Raw genomic sequence first — 17,509 nt, 5'->3', positions numbered from 1 at the left:
CTCCGCGTTTCTCAGTGCTGGTCTGCTGTGACATTTGTGACACAGAAAGATCTCTTTTATGTTACAAGGGATAAACCTAAAACTGCCGTAACTGCTGGGGTTATTTGAGGTGTCTTCAGGAGTAAATGGTAAACGTGGCAGTGACCCGGCAGGAGGTGGCTGCCTGCTGTTGTATTGTGATTAACAGAAAGCTGCTGTTTTTCCACTCAGGCATGATTACACAAGGCAGTTGCCCTGACAGAGACGAGCCTGGGGGGGGCAGATTGATGGATGACGATACCCTGGGAGACATCAGGGTGAAGACGTGGACGATTATGGATCCGATATATTTGGTCAGTTTAGATTAAAGGTCGGATTCACTGTTTTTTTTTCCAGCCTATCCTAAAAAAAAAATGGCCACATGGCCAGTAATAAAGGTACTGTCCAGTAAATTTGTCCCTCCTATCCATAATGGCCGTGAAGACATCTCTTTGTTATGTGATTCCACGAGAATAAAAGGAGACATACGTGTGAAACTGAGCTCTCAGCAGTGTGGGTTTGATATTCAAATGACTTCTAAAGTTATCTTGGCACAGAATTCCTTCAGTTTCCAGTGTTTCTTTGATGAGATGCAGTGAAGGGATATTCTCTAGTAAGATGTTGCTGTTGCACCGTTTTTAATTTAATTTCATCTTATTCTATTTTATGTGTATATACTGTGCATTTTTTAAAATTATATTTATACCTTTAATACCTCTATTTTTATTCTGTAATTTGCATTGCTTTTGCCATATCTTCCATGCTGCTGTAACAAAACAATTTCCCCTTGTGGGATCCATCTATCCATCTATCCATCTATCCATGTCTACAGCCATGACAGCAGCTCCTGCCATGTGGGACAGACTAAATGTCCTTCTGATCCTGGATTCCCTTGTAATTGGTTGTTACGTTGTGGGAGGGTTGAGGCCAAGGTTGCGAGTTAAATACCAGTTACCTGGTGGGGAAACAATCAATCACAGTTACCATCAGGTACCTGATTGATTGTTCCACCATCAACACAGCAGTGTTGACGTTACGATGTGCGTCCCTCTGGCACGAAGGGTGTTCAGGCTCCGCGGGAGCTTTTTATTCTCTCCACTTCTCTGAGCCGACTGCTGACGACGACACGCAAACATGCTCACGGTGACGAGGCAATGTACAGTTATTTAACAGTTAATATTTATTATGTTGAGGTGATGGTGCATTTAAATCAGTGTTGGACAAGAGCAAGATAAAACATCAGGGATCACCACAATTGTCAGAATTTATCCTCCAGGGGTAGAAGTTGTGGTATTTTATCAAATCTGTCCAAAAGATTGTAACTTTGCAAGATACCAACTTGGATTTGTTGAACAGACTGCTGAAGCCTCGTATTGTTCCCTCATCTCCTCCGTTGGAAATGCATCTAGGAAGGAATAACCTATGACGTGCCAACAGTAAATGTAAGAGTGAACGAATCCTTTAAATAATTTATGTCAATAATCGATGCCTCCGCTGCATCTTCACATGTTTATGCGCCGTATCTGCCAAACACACTCGTCTTTCTTCTCTCTCCACGCGGGCAGCATCTCTGCGGTGTTGTGTGGCGGGTAGTGTTGTTCTCTGGCAGTGGTGTGGCCAAGAACAGGCTGTTCAATAATTTAGCTCAGATTATAGCAGGGCTGGCCCCCTCAAAGCAGATTAGAGAAGTCCCTGCCTGTCTGCCTGTCTGTCTGTCTGTCTGTCTGTCACCTTGTTAATGATGGCACTCCTTAATTCTGGCACAACTCGTGGAACAAGAAGACATGGTTGCAGGTCACTGCAATGTGGCTGGTGTGTGTGGTTTGTAGAAATCAGTGCGGGATGGGTGGTTGTGTCATTTTGCTATACAGAACTGTAGATCTACAGTTCTGTATAGTTGTGAGCAGATCTCTATTAATGCTGGGGGATGTGCTGATAAGTATTAGAGAAATGTGTGGGGTAAGCACCGTGGGCCGCCGAATGGTTTCACACTAATAGACACGCCACTCACGCGGGTGTGTGACCTCGGTTTCCCTTGGTTACCACATTTACAGAGAAAAACAGTTTTGAGTTGTTAAAATTTGAATCTGCTTTTCGCCTGAAGAAAACATACCAAACAAATTCTACTTTTAATAATGAGAAGCGAGCTTTTTCATCTGTCAAGCTTGACTAAACCGGCATTCAAGGTCTTTTCTGCGAGTGAAGAACATTTGAAGCGCCTCAAATGTTTTTAAAAGCGATGGCGAGGGGGCTTTTCAGAGCCAGGACCTACGCTTAGAAAACATTACGCTGCTGGAAAAGAGGAACACAGCAGGCTAACAGTTCTTTGATAACTGGGGAACTGGTTCTGTCAACACAAACATCTGTATGTGTGTGGCTGTGCGTATGTGTGCATTCACTCTGCATGCATGCATTCACAAATTGGCCATGCCATGTATTTCTGGAGTATCTTCCTCGGGGGGCTTCTGGGATCTCATTTACTGCAGGAAAAAAGGTTCATTCGTTCGGGTTGCCATTTAAGCTTGAATGATTCCCGAGTTTCCATGAAGAGAGCGGAACGAGGAGCACATAGACATGCAAGAGTGGAATAGCTGGAGACACAAACATGAGTGCATGTTTGCTTTACTCAAACCCAAAAATAGATTTTTTTTGTTTGTTTGTTTTTTTTGGTCAATTATGTGAAGAGATACTGTACATCCTCCAGAAATACAAATATAAGTTGTGGAAAGATGTCTAACTTTGGATCACAGGGTGCTTAAGAAAACAAGCCGCTCCTCTCATGTAGGCTTTGAATGGAAATGGGAAAGCGTTATCTCTGAGGTGGCTCAAAGAGTCTGGGATATATATTTATAGCCTGCATCTGTGTGTGCTCAGTAACAGTAACTTGTTTTTATATTAGCATTTCAATATCCGCTTAATGAAATGTTTCTTATTTTCAGCATCAGTGGGCGCTGCTGCAGTGTGCGTCTCTTTGTCCTCCTTTCTTTTTATGCTGTGCATCCACTGCTCACACACACACACACACACACACACACACACACACACACACACACACACACACACACACACACACACACACACACACACACACACACACACACACACACACACTCTGTTTCCCTCTTTATATTCTCTCTAATTCCTTCATCCCTCCCCCTTTTTCAACTTGATCTACCCCTCTCTGTTGCACAGCATCTCCCTCCCTCCCCATCTCTCCTTCCCTCCCTCCCTCCCTCCCTCTCTCTCTCTCTCTCTCTCTCTCTCTCTCTCTCTCTCTCTCTCTCTCTCTCTCTCTCTCTCACACACACACTCACACTCTCTTTTGCTCTCGCTCAGACTGGAGCACATGCAGACAGAGGGAGAGGGGGGATGAACGAGGTGCACACATGTGAGGATCTCCTGAACTGCCGGGGCAAGGCAGGACTGGTGAAGAGAGAAGAAGAAGAAGAGGAGGAGGAGGAGGAGGAGGACTAGAGGAATACTGCAGTGACCAGCCAGCTTCTCTCTCCCTCTATATATTTCTCTCTCTCTTTTCTCTCTCTCTCTCTCTTTCTCTGGCTGCATCACTGCTTTCATCCCCCCTTTTTTTCTCCCCTTCATCCCCTTCTCTCCCCTCCTGCCAATTATACCATGAACCTGCCTGCTGCTTGTTGCTAAGGGGGAGCCAACCAGGGGAGCAGAGTGGACCAGGCAGTATTTTTTTTTTCCAAGGTAATAAAATGCTTCAGTATTGGCAACTGTCAGGTGTCCCAGATGTTGCATCGCACAAGGCGGCTCGCCTGCTGAGAGTGAACGGGGCTGTGGGACTCACAATTACAACATGTTTCTGGGTGCATCTGGAGCGAGGCTTGTTTTGTGCATGTTGTGTGTGAACTTATTGAGTTTGTTTCAGCTGACTGCAGGCGTCCGTGGGCTTGTTGATTTGAGCTTTTCCAGGGGGCTTCTGTGTGTGTGTGCCTCGCATGTCCTTTTCTGTTTATATATTGGTGTTTGCTGTGTGCTTGGATTTGATTTGACGTTGTGCATGTGCAGAAACACGCGCACGTACTGTGCAGAAGAACATGTTTGAGCTGATCGGCTGTCTTTCAGCAGCTGTCAGTGTCCCTATTCTATCTGTTTCACTTTGACACGAGCTTCCAATTCATATTTGGGACGGACATTCTGTGGACTTTGATTTGCATGCTTGAGTAGCTCAATTGGGATGAAGTCGTTCCTTAGAATTACAGCTTCCTGTCCACAGGGGAGCTATTGGCACACGACTGTTTTCTTTAAGCAGGTGCTATGCAATCCATACCGCCCGCCTTGCTATATGGCCCCCGAGGCGGGCGCAAAGATTAGCTGTCTAATGTGCTCAGACAGTGAAAAGAGCACAGACGTGTTAGCCAATGGGGAGTGCTGCACTCCGCACTTCTGGTGGCGATAACAAACAGAGAGGCGAGAGCGGATGATTACTTATTCACTCATGCGCGTCACCAGTGCTCCGTGGTGTAATAGATTAAAGTGCTCAACAACGGTGACAGAGCCAACTTCCACGTCTGCTGTTGTACAACACGGTGAATTTGAACAATTTCAGTTTTCTCCTCTCCCCACCGGAGCCGCTATCTATAGTTGTTCAAAACTTACAACATCGCACGGCTGCAATTACATAATTTCAACTTCTCCATGTCCTCTGCCATCGGCTGGCTCTTTGGGATGAGTTCGTGTTCCTGATTCAGTTCATGTATGCAGGTTTCATATTGTGCCTGCTCATGTTGGCCTGTCATGAAACGCTGTCTGGGTCCGTCATTCTTTGTCCCTTCAGTCGCTCATCGCTGCTCTTTTTAAAACCCAAATAGCTGTTACAATGAAATGTGAGGCCCAGCAAGCAAAGGGACCATTTTTAATTTTTTTTTCTAGGCAGCTTTACCCTCTCGCATTTTGTATTTTATAAATGCCAAAAATTACGAATGTGCTGAACTGTGTAATCCACCTCCTCACCCCTCTTTCCCGTTCACGATTAAAGTTCAGAGAAATGCTTAAACCCATTTAATACAAACAGGAGCCTTCAGTGGCAAAGAGTAGATGGGGTGAGGGAGCTTGCTGAAGCCTGGTCACTAGTGTAGGTTATGGAAGTCCTTAGTTAAGCAGAATTAATTCTCCTGGGAGTGTGTGTGTGTGTGTGTGTGTGTGTGTGTGTGTGTGTGTGTGTGTGTGTGTGTGTGTGTGTGTGTGTGTGTGTGTGTGTGTGTGTGAGTGAAAGTGATGGGACTGTGTGGAGGTTGTAAATAAATCCCTTAACAGCAGCTCTCAAAGCATGAAGTTAATGTGGGCAGGCAGATCAGAGGTAACCATCGTATGATTGCAGTTAATGGAGTCAACACTTACCGACGTTTGGCATAAAACCAACAACAAACAGTGGCCACCACTAACCACACTTCAACTATCTGTATCGCCTCAGTGAGGGTTCACTTATCGGTTTTGTGTTAAGAAAGATGACTCATCAGCCTCACAGCCACAATCACGATGTGTTGTAGACACGTCTGTGCTTTATACATAATTACTGCCACCCTGACTCCTCTGCACTGACATACTGAAGTTCACAGGTTCCAAATCTTTTATATTTTATGTCGGAGGAACTCAGATATTCCTTCACTGGCACCTCTTGCCATATCCTCTTTAAAATGTGTTGACTCAACAGATTTTTAATTGTTCCAATGGTTTTATTTTAAACTTTTGATGACAAAAATGTATGTAACGGATGTAGATATGTTTTCACTGAAAGCGTCACTGCGTTCGGACCACTTGGAGCTGAATCCATTTATACCGTCAGTGGTCTCAGCAGTTAGCCGTTACTTTTAGCTGACAATATTCAAACACTTATCCAAATCCTGAAGGCCATTAGATCTATTAGTTTTAAATGATTTTCCTTTTTGGTAGTGGTAGAAGTGGAAAAAAAAAAAAGAGTGCTAGTACTCTTTATTCTCAGTTTGGCATGTGTATTGGCTGGTATCAGCAAATCATTACTACATTCAGTCAATAATATACGAGGAGGTTTCCTAACCATGTCGACAATCAGAAAAACAATGCTAGGTCACATCCTAGAATAGTATGTAGCTGGACCGTGTGTGAAATACTGGAGAGCTTTTATTTTGAAATGGATACAGGACGTCGCAGCATTCGGCTGGCCAATTATAGGAACTCCTAAAACACGTAGGATGTATTTTTTGTATTTAGTATTTGATGGTGCCATAATCTTGGTGGTTGGTGGTTTAGGTAGCGTTTGACTTTTGAAACTCTGCTGTTCATCTGTTCATGTTCCCCTTGTGCCCTTTTGGAGCCGAACTAACATCATTGGTAGGTTAATGTAACATTACGACAAGCTGCCGCCAGAGAAAAGCAGGCAGGCAAGAACAAGAACAGGTGTATGTCACAAAGTGCCCCCTGGGTAATGCAGTTTATTCTGGGCCATTGCGAATTGCCTCGATAACCTGATATGAAGACAGAAAAGAGTACCAGCAGCTGATAAGTGCCGGTGTGCAAGAAACAGTCAGAGTACACCAAAGAGTAAAATGTAAACGTGCCCGTACGACGTACTACGACTACACTGTGAACGCTGCTTTCAGATAACTATTTCAACCATTTATCCGTCACTTGTAGCTGCATTTAACCTTTTATCCTATAAGTCAGCGCTTGGAGCTTTCTGCCACCACTAACTAGTCCTCTCACTCAGTTGCTCTGGTGTAACAGCTAACTCGGAGAGTACAGAAAAAAAATCATACTCTATTTTCTTCAAAAAAAAACTGAGCGACTCCACAATCTTTTATGTAGAAACTGCAGAAACACCCACAGAGGTGCAAGTACGCTCGGTTGGAAATCACTGCTTTTGATTGTTCGTGATTTGACTTTGTAGCTCAGTTAATATTCATCCTGCATCGCCCTACCAGGGCTCTCTTATCTGACTCTACTGTGGCGAGCGTCTCCTTTCTGAGACGGCAGCTGAATGTCATGACAATAAAGACCGGACGAATTTAGGTTCTCTGGGGAAACAGAAATCCTGTCTGATGTTTATCAAATTGTCATTTTGTGTTCCTCCTCCATCCGGTGGATGTTGGGTGCTGTGCTAATATGGTGCATCTGTTTCTTGGACAGGACTTGGTGAAAAATGGCGGAGGGGTCCAAAGACCAGGGAGGCACCAGCACCGCTGATCCAGAGGAGGACTCCCCCAATATGATCGTCTACAGAAAGGCAAGGCTGACTCTGTGTGTGTGTGTGTGTGTGAAACATTCGCTGAGAGGCACTGACCCGTATACAGGTTCCTGGCAGCGCACTGGACCAGACGGCAGTTTCACTGTCAGGTGTCAGGAAGCCACTCTTTCAGCCATCTTAAAACAAGCCCAACTCTCTCTCTGACCCTCTTCCACCATATCCATCAACGGCCTGGTAAACTTCAGCCCTCCATTGTTTTAATAAGCTCTCAATCCCTCCAGTGGAGGGTTTGGGCGGTAAAAGGTCTGTTCAGTGTCAAGGGTAATTACTTCATCCCTATGGCACCTCACTTTCAATAGCTGCTATTTGATAGGAGAAGGTTAGCAGTATTGGAGGCTAATTACGTGGACGCTCGGCTGGGGGAAAGTGGCTGATTCTCCAGAACTAGGATCGGGAGCGGCCAATGAGGGGATGGTTATTTCTGCCCAACTGATGAATAGCTTGTTATTTCTCTGCCAGCACTGCCAGCCCACTCGGGGGAAAAAAAGCTGCTTTTGATCAGACTTTAACCGCGGTATCACTGCTACCAACTGCTGTCTTGATTACGGTAAAAAAAAAAAAAAAAAAAAAAAAAAAAAAAAGCGAGCCAAGCAGGCCGCAGCTGACAGATCCTGTCCCACTGTCCTGAATCTGTTGTTTCATCCTGCTCCTAATGACCGTCCATTCATATAGCGAGGTAAACAGATTAGTGGAGGGATGGGTGAGACAGGATGTGAAATAATTGCTGACAGCAGCTGCGTCAGTTGGTAAAATTTCCCTTTTAGGCATGTTGCTAACTGTGTCAGTGTAGAGTTTAGTGCTCGGTGACGGCTTGAAGAATTTCTTGTAAACCTTTGTAAAAAAAAAATTAAAATAAACACCTCCATTGTGCAGCTCACCTGGAAAAACTGTCAGGACCTCATTCCTCAGTGTCTTCATCTTCATGCTGCGTCTGAGCGATGCTGCCGGCATTGTGTGCTACGAACAGTACCACGCATCAGCAGTTGGCAGGATAAGGGGTAGTGAAAGTGCATTACCAGCAACAACTCACTCTGACTGTAAATACTCAACCTGTTAGGGTAGCTGTGGGGGCATTTCCAGTCTCCAGGAATCCAGGAATAATAACCAATAATCAGACAAATTGCCGTCCTCCCTGAAGCTCGACATGACAGGCGTCACATAGCTGTCAAAAAGTATTTGTGTGCCTATTCTACATGTTCGTATATTTGTTGTTTGTGCAGCATTGTACATACCATTCATGCAGTCTGAGAAGCTGTCAGGCTGCAGAGGAGAACATGCTGTCGCTGCATGTAACGTTGGGTATCTTCGTGCATTTCACAGTGCAGCTTTATTATGCTACAGATGCCTACAGGCGACGTATTTAAGAGGCTAGTTTCTGCTTGCCAGGATGCTGCCGGAGGGAATATTTGTCATTTCATGTTTAAGTCATACGCAGTGACAACAGACAGATGACTCTGCGAGTGACAGGATTTTCCGCCCGTCCTGCTTTGAAAATCGGACTTTTGATTTGAAGCTTTTGAGGATGTGATGCCAGCTGGATAATCAGAAGAACATTTCACATACCAATGAATAATAATTTGAGCGCAAATATTTGCAAAGATTCACTGTGGTCCAAATTTTGTACCTTACCTTAAACTGAACTCATGTAGCTGCTTATAATATTTGACCTCCGTGCCTGTTAAACTTAAGATGTCAAAGAGGCCAAATGATAGAGAGGTGCTGTATCTTTGAGGGTTGAGCGCCCGTGGCCTCTGGAATCAGTGGGTGGAGTGCAGTGTGAAGACGCTGCTTGCAGAGAGGCAGATGGCCACCAATATGCTCTGCCGCCCGGGAATACACTGGCAGCTTCATCCTAAAGGCTCAAGCCCCCGTCAGCTGGAGGACATCCGCATCTCACTGCAAGGAGTAACCGCTGGTGTTGTCTTAGTCATGAGCTAAAAAAAAAAAAAAACACTAAAAAAAACGTTTACTAAATGTGTAGAAGCCGCGGGTTAAAATGCACTTTCTTATACTGCCATAGCTGCTGCAAAAAAGCATTAAGTTAACTGTGTAGGCAGTTAGACAAAGGTGAATGTGATGTATTTAGCCATTAGAGAGGCTGAGTGCTCGGGAGAGGAGGAGGTTGTCTCTGTCCATGCGGTGTAGGTGCTGCAGTCTTTTCTGTCTCTCACCGTCTCCCACGAAAAAAAAGGAAGTGAAGCAAAACAACCCAATAACTGCAGGACATCTTATTGCCTCTAGAAGTTGCAGAGAAAAATGGTGTCCAACAGAGAAAGACTGCACACACAGTCATATACACCCCTCATGGTGGCAAAAAGCACACTACCGGTCCTTTGTGCTTTTCTTTGCTTTTTGCCGTGCTCAGTAGATATAATGCGGTGGGTAGATGAAAAAGACTGGCACCAAGAGAAACCCCCAAAAAAGAGCCTCCAACCATGATGAGAAGCACTACTGTGCTGGGAAATGCAATTAGGCTGAGAAGAGAGGCCACTTTACTGCTCAGATGGGGTGAAGCTCAAACTATTAATGGCCACATCTCTCCTTCCTAAGTGCAGGTGTGTATCTTCCCCTTTTTACCCCTCTGTGACTTGTGGGTCGAAATTCCTCTGAGCTGTGATGGCTGCCTGCCTTTTGACACACACACACACACACACACACACACACACACACACACACACACACACACACACACACACACACACACACACACACACACACACACACACACACACACACACACACACACACACACACATCTAATTGTCTAAAGTACCCCTGTTGAACCCCGGGAGAGTTGAGAATTTGTGCTGCTTTTACTCAGGCCATTAAATGTTTGAGTGGATAATCTTTGGCAGCCAACTCACACCTGCAGGTGGGTTTTCAAGCTTCAGTATTTGAGGTGCAGTCCCACAAAACTTAAATCCAAATGTGTTTTAAGAGCCGTTGGTTGGTAAATATTTGGAATGAACTTTGGTGCTTTTGTGGTATTTGGGTGTTTGAACCCTGAGTGCAGTTTGGTTGTCTATTACAACAATGTTTTCTAAGATAAATCTGTCTGTGAGTTGGTCTGTCAGCTTTGGTCCAGACTGAAATATTTGACTTACTTACTTACTTGGCTAACTCTGAATTGAGCTTTAAAATGCTAAATGTTTGTTTGATATTTTGGTCATTAACAAACCCCACAAACTAAACATTGTATTTAGTGCTACTTGCAAATGGTAGCATGCTAAATGCTGAACTACAGTGGAATTTGTCTTGATATGATAATGTGCCATGCAGCTGAGCACAGCCGAACTACCTTTCCACTTTTCTGTTTCTCTCCTCTCCATTGCCTTTTTACCCGGCTTCTTGGCTTCTTGCAAATTAATAATTGATCTCAAGCTTTCCTTCTTCAGAAAAATATCTGGTCCTCTGAGACATCATATCCCCCCGTTAATTTATTCATACCCAGCACATTTTTTTTAATAATCACTTTGTATTTTTATCCCTGTATGTGCTTCTGAACGGGAGGAAGGAAGGAAGCAGGAAAAGAACAGATCATGTCAGGAAAATAATTGTTAAGGTTTTAAATCCTTTACAAGACTCTCAGACACATCTTTGAATTTGCTCATAGTGCCGTGATCCATGATAACGGACGTCCCGTAGAAAGGGCCGTCGGTTGACTAACGAAAGCTATCACTGCTGTGTCACTCCGTCAGGCTCGACTCTGAATCGAACGTATCCTGAGTGACGGAGGAAGAAGAAATTACTGTCGCTGTCAACCTTAACCTGCCGCGCCATCTTCCTCAGTGACTGTCAGCTCGATGGGTTTAAGATGGTTTGGAGACGGGACACACAGGAAGTTCCTCACACTATACGGCGCAGATGATATGGAACTATGTATTGAATTACAGCAATTACTCTACCGGTTGGACGGTAACTCTCCCTTGACTGGCAGGAGGAGATGAAATTACTGTAAAAGGCAACTTCCCGCAACATTTAGGCACCGGCAGCGACTATTAGCTGGTTGGGTTCGAAGGGCCAAGAGGGCTGACGCACTGCAGCCGTGCTGGTGAAATGGACGTTCGGCTGCCTCTCCTCCTGCTGCCACCCATAAGTCACACTCTCTTGTCTCTCTGAAGTGGCCCTGGTGCCCGTATCTCTCTCTTTTAAGGCTAACCTCCATGCGAGGTGTCCATGGGCTACTATTCGCGGTGCCCGTGTGCACTTAAGATAGCGCAGGCCAGCCGAACACTTTGGATATCAGTTGTGCAGCTGTAGAGACGAGTTCGCTCCAGTGTTTTATCATGTATGACCGTTTTAACACCGTCTCCACTTGCACCACATGGGAGTCTTTATCTGAGGCGCTGGTATGGGATGAACTATCAGGGTCACGCTGAAGCCTGTGTGCCTGTAAGCTAAGTGCAAGTGTGGGTTGCTTTCCTAGTTGGGTCAATAAGATAAAACAACAGTAATAGTGCAAAGCTCTATCTCTTATACAACCATGTGTTTAACGTGTCGGCCCGTCTCTTCTATCCCGTTAGGTAGAAGGACCAACATGTGAAAATCCTTTCAGTCCGCAGAAAAACGAATCAGAACTGGATAATGATTCACAGTGTTTTGGCAGCCAGCACATTTTGTTGACAGGATTATTCACCTCATCCATAGAAAATCACTGTGACTGAAATAAAAGGCTTTTCGCTAGTAAGGAAAGTCTTTCATGTGCCAGTGCTTCTCCTGTTCCTGCTGCCCTTTTTTTTTGCTTGCATTGCTTACAATGTGCTCTTAAAGAAGCGCATTTAATAATGCAGCTATTGTTGTGCTTGTTATTGGGAGTGGAGCGTAAAGCTGTGTATGCATGCATAGGGTGATGTTAATAGGGAGTTTGATGTGCTGGCACCGCTGTGTCCCACTTCTAAACGCCCTGCAAAGCCCCTAGAGCCTCCCGCTTAATGCAGAATGAAAAGACTTGGAATCGCACAATAGAGCACCTACTACTGTACTCTGAATAACCTCAACCAACTCTGCAGGACACTGAAGGAGCTGGCGGCACTTCAACAGAGTGGATGATTTGAAAATAGTGGAAATATCTAATACCCGATGTCTTTGGGTTGATGTGTAACAGCATCAGTGCGGAAACTGTTGTCCAGTAAAACTGTTTTTGATGATGCTGATAAAGAATAAACTGTTGTGTCATCATGCACGGTAAATATTAATGGGTTGTTGGAAGCGGCTCTGACATTAATATGTTACAAGCTGCTGGTTCTTGGTGCTTTCAGGTGAAACTGATATGTTTGACAGCAACGACCAGCTGGGCCGACTGCTATCCTGCGGTACTACTGACACACTGGATTAGGAAAAGAAAAACGGGATGCAAAAGAAAAACAAGCTACTACAGTCTCACGTGTTTCTGCCACATTTTTCAAAACAAATTCATTCACGGCAATAATGATAACGTTTTGCATTTATATGGAAGTCATCACAAGTGTGCAAAGTGTCTGCCGGGGGGGTGATAAATAGAAGAAGAACAAAGTGATAAAAACAGATAGCAAAGGATAATGGAAACATGAAACACAAATTCAAAGGCGATTACTTCTTTAGGCGTAAAATAATTGTAAAAACTCTCCTATTGTGTGTCCCAATGAGAAAACACACGCCGCATTCGTCGAGCCTGAGAAACAGCCACAGGATTTCAAACTGGATTCAGAAGTAAAAAGACAGCAGTGACTTGATCTGGTCAGACAGAGCCCCGAGAAGTTGAAACCACATCCTGATACTTACAGTTTGTGACATCAAAAAAAAATACTTACAGGAAGTTAGTTTATAATTGTCTTCAGCTTTTCTGTCCTCTTTTTTTACAACCCGTGTCGCGTCATTAAGCCACAGAGATTAACTTTGTGAAATGATGTCGTTTTCAAGGCTGATGAGCATCGGCCATTAAAGTGGCTTGCCAAATCATTTGTGTGTGTGCTGTGCAGTATGTACAAAATGAGCTTTTACTCATTTCAGCGGATGTAAATTTAATAGTTGATTGAGCAATAAGGATGCGAGAGCAGATGCTTAGTTTGTCCCGCGAAATCATATCTTAAAAGGAAACCTTAAAAAGCAATACTCAACATGATCAGAGACCATAATGTGCTGAGTTTCTCTTACTATTCATAAAGAGGGAGAAAGTTTCTGACTGATGTGAGTGAATCAGACCCTGCTTGTATCTCACTGCTGCTCCTCACTTCCTCTTTTACAACTTTTATCTTGCTTCAATTTCAGCTGCAACTTTAACTCTGACTTGTTCAAACCTCAGGAGATATTGTCTAGAAATACTCCTCGCCTCCCTTTGTCCCATTTTCCTTCTGACTATAATTCCAATCAAAGAAAAATGAGTATTTTGTGACTGCTGACAGTATTTTTTATTTTGGTGGTGGTACATTTGATCCTTGTGCTGGTAGACCAGCCAGTGATGAAAGCATCCTCAATATACTGCATAGAAACGATGAAGCCCGGTTCTCGGATTAAACAAAGATTTACACCACTTGTGCGATTGCAAGATATTTCATATTGTTTCTTTCTTTGAATGCTTCATTAGACGGCTCTTTCTCTGCTCAGAGACTAAAAGAAGCTCTCAGAATGAAAATTAACAAAAGAGCATGCAGCATTCAAATTGCTGGTAATTGCTTTGGACAAAGACAGAGACTCACAATGAAGACTGTAGATGAAATATGCTGATCAACAACACTTTGAGCAACCTTACAAATGTACTGTAATTGCCGCACCATCTGCCAACTCTCCCATTTGTACTGTTTACAGACACATCTGATAGGTTGTTAGAGGGGAAATGAGTTTCGCTTCAAATAGAAGGTCTGAGTCAGATGAGCGGGAGACGGACAGACGGGCGCAGAGTGTCAGCTGTGTACTGTTGAACCGCAGGTAATGATGGAGTGTCTGTTGCTGGAGTGCTGTGACTCTGTAATTGTCTCTGGGTCGAGGCTGAAGCAGGGATGAGTCACCGACGCCCCGAATGTTAATCACCCCGGCCAGCTTGTCTGACTAAACACGGCTCGGAGGAGGGAACAGACCATTTGGTCGTGTTCCAGAGCAGGAACCTGCACCCCCAAACCACATCCCCTACTTTGGTTCACTTCAGACCACCCTGTCTCAGCAAGTTTGCCTCTTGAGGTTTCTCCGTTAAGCTGTAGGCTGTCGATAGAACTCCCCAACATTTAGAAATTAATTGGACCAATGACTGAAACGTCCTTGCACGTTTGTCTGGCGTAGTTGCAGCCGGAGTCGCGAATGTCTAAACAATCCATTTGTCAAAAGTGACAGTAGTAGCCTCTGGTACGCAGCACGGTTTCAAACTGAATTTGTGACGTTAGGGAAGCTGTACTATTCGCCATCTTAAGAGTGAGTTAGATAATCGGCAACAGATTTTCTTCTTTCTTTTCAGCTTGAAAACAATAGAAGTGTCCTTGCGGGAGACCTTGTTGTGTGCCGACTCCAATTTCCACTCCAATTGGTCTGTCAATAACTCACACGGCAGAAGCTAAATCCATAACAAAACCGTGATTACTTTCATCAAACTGAGTGAGAGAAAAACCTCAGCAAGGGGAAAAGGCTGAACCTGGACTCCGGTCTTTTTGAGCTCGGTCAAACCTGATTTTCTATTTGCAATTTACAGTGGGTTTGTTTGTCATTATTGCTGCCATGTGCACATTCATAGATCCTCTAAACCAAGAGTCCTCTATCAGAGACCATCATTAATCCCACCTTCCTTCTCGATTTACTCAGACATTTCAGGCAACATGAGCTTAATTCATTTAGACACTCCAATACATCCAGGCTTTAATTTGACACCACTGCATTTGCTTTCGATGAAAATTGGTCTTCATTAAAGGAAAAGAAAGTAGGATGGGAGTGACGAAGCTTTTAAGCTTGTAATAATCATCAGAATCAATTGAGCTCAGGCCGGAGAGACGGAGGCGGTGATGATGGTGCAGTGTGGGGGAGGGCCGGAGTGGGCGGGGGGGTAAGGTTAATAAATGAAGTAATGGTCAGTTCCTGTTGTTTTTGGTGGGACATTCATGTTCTCCTGAGACAGCCGGCCTCCGTTGAACTCCACAGGATCATTGCTGACGTGATTGTTTCATCCTGTAAGAGTGATTTCAAAGATGCCTGTGGTTTGGTTTATGAGATAAAATAAAAAATGAATTAATACATAACTCATTACAGGTTTTTAATTACAATAAAAGATGATGTAGCCCTGCTGACAACACACAGTAGTCCTCAAAGAGATGTAACCATCCCAAAGATTTTGGTAGTCAGTACTGCTACCACCAAAAATACACATATTGATTTACTGGCAAAAAAAAATAAAAACAAATTAACCAATGAACCTGGACTCTTCTTTTTGACAAAGACATCCCAGGCACAAGAGTGGGATTGAGACTTAATGTAATAGATTGTGTATGAGATCATCTGTACTGGTTAAAAATACAGGACTTGCTTAAAAATAGTTTCATCACTGTAACGCATACCCAGATGGAAATCACTGTTAACCAGTCTAAATGACATATTTAAGAAAGAACATCCTGTTATTTATTTTTTCTGCATAGAATTTTATTCATATGTTATAATAGGAATATCATAAGCCCTGGTCAGAGAGATGCTCTCAGCAGTTGCCGCTTGTGGAGGAAATAATAAGGCTGTTCTGATGCGCAATATCCTATAAGGCAGGTGTGGCTGAGCAAATCGGCATCATAGTCCCTTGTTAAATTACAGCCTGCTGTCATACCCAGATACCACACAGCCAGGGAAAAAACACAGAAGAGGACACTTCACTTCATTCTGAAATATGTTGAAAGGATATTAGATCACAAAGCATGGCTAGTCCCTTTATATGGAAGCTTGTTCAATAATTCAAGGGGGTGTGATGGTTAGATTGCAAATTCTAGCTTTGCCGACATAATAGAAGGTTCATTTTTGGCTCACTTGAGGGAAAAGAATAAAAGATTTATGAGTAAATTTGGTTGCTGCCTAGCAAGCATTAGCTAGCTCTGATGGTGGTCTGTTGACATTATAGATAATCAATCAGCAGTAAGTAAGGATTTGATGCTATAAAATACACCTACTGTTGTGTTCATTTACTATTTATTGATTCTCAGTCAATCAGCCTTTAATGCAATACAACTTCAACGTATCCTGTTATCAAACACATTTGTTTTTGCCTGTGACGTAATAGCGACATAAGGCCTCGTACAGTTTCACTAAAAGTCATTAGAGTATCAGAATTGGACGAGTGGAGCATGAGTGACAGGATGACAGCGTGACAGAGGCCACATCTCCTCTGTAGGTCCCTGTCACGAAAAAGAGTCATGCCCTCAGGGACTGAGTTCAGCAAAGCACATTATAAGTGTGTGGCGCTGCCTGCTGCCCCGTGGCACGGCGATATGAGATTTTACCTCCACATGTCAGCCCTGCTGCCCAAATTTCATTACCAGTACCTGCAGGTTGGAAGTAACAAGGCTTTATTGGCAGCATTGCAAATCCGTCATCCAGCGAAAATCCTTTCATCGCTCCTCGCCAGACTTGAGATTCTGCTCTAAGAAAAAGATCCTTATGTTGCTCGATGTTACACCGGTTTTACAGCTCGCTGCCTGACAGCAGGTCGGCCGTGTGTGAGGATGTGAGGATCCGTGAGGGTCCACAAGCCCCTGTGCTCCACTATGCCCTCTGATTTCTCTTTTTCATAACAGCCCTTGTCACAGTAACACTCGTTACCCCTAAAAGCGTGTCCGAATTTGCACACTCGTGGAGAGGGCCGGCACAGGTAATAGGGACAACAGGTCTGCTGTAGCAGCACTGTGTGGGTGACGGTCGTACCACAGTGGAGTGATGGGGCGGGTGGAGCTTAATGATACACATTGGTTCTCTATAGCGGTAGCCATGACAGGAAATCCATGCATCTTTAAAGGTCAAGGGCCACTGATTGCTTATGAGCACAGGAGCATAACAGGATCATTTAAAAAAAAAACTGCAGAGGATTGAAACATACCGTCTGTCAGTGGAGAGACGGAATTAGCAGCAGATGGTCTTATAGAATCACGACATAAAAAGAGGAAAAAAAACTAAAAACATCCCTTTAGATCAAAACTTGGCTAAGCTGATTAAGATGTGATACATCATTTGATGGTAAAGTGCTGCCACATGCTAAATGTACATGATCACTTCAACAGTGACAGGCTGAAGCCGAATCTGTGTGGGTTATAATGG

General features: G+C 44.0%; 1 protein-coding gene across 1 annotated transcript in view; it reads left to right on the top strand.

Annotated features, from left to right (window-relative positions):
* The first annotated feature begins 3,302 nt into the window (after positions 1-3,302).
* The window catches only part of LOC138632822 (regulator of G-protein signaling 6-like), a 28,596-nt gene continuing 14,389 nt past the window's right edge, over positions 3,303-17,509 (top strand). The window contains exons 1-2 of the mRNA XM_069718660.1: positions 3,303-3,729; positions 7,147-7,243. Coding sequence (XP_069574761.1) covers positions 7,160-7,243 — 84 coding nt within the window. The 5' untranslated portion in view covers positions 3,303-3,729; positions 7,147-7,159. The remainder of the gene's footprint in view (positions 3,730-7,146; positions 7,244-17,509) is intronic.

The sequence above is a fragment of the Brachyistius frenatus genome, unplaced genomic scaffold (assembly GCF_029030835.1).
Source record: "Brachyistius frenatus isolate BFR_SWC_R1_liver_20210118 unplaced genomic scaffold, ASM2903083v1 Contig_196, whole genome shotgun sequence".
Classification (NCBI taxonomy): domain Eukaryota; kingdom Metazoa; phylum Chordata; class Actinopteri; family Embiotocidae; genus Brachyistius; species Brachyistius frenatus.
This window is presented reverse-complemented; position numbering and strand designations above follow the sequence as displayed.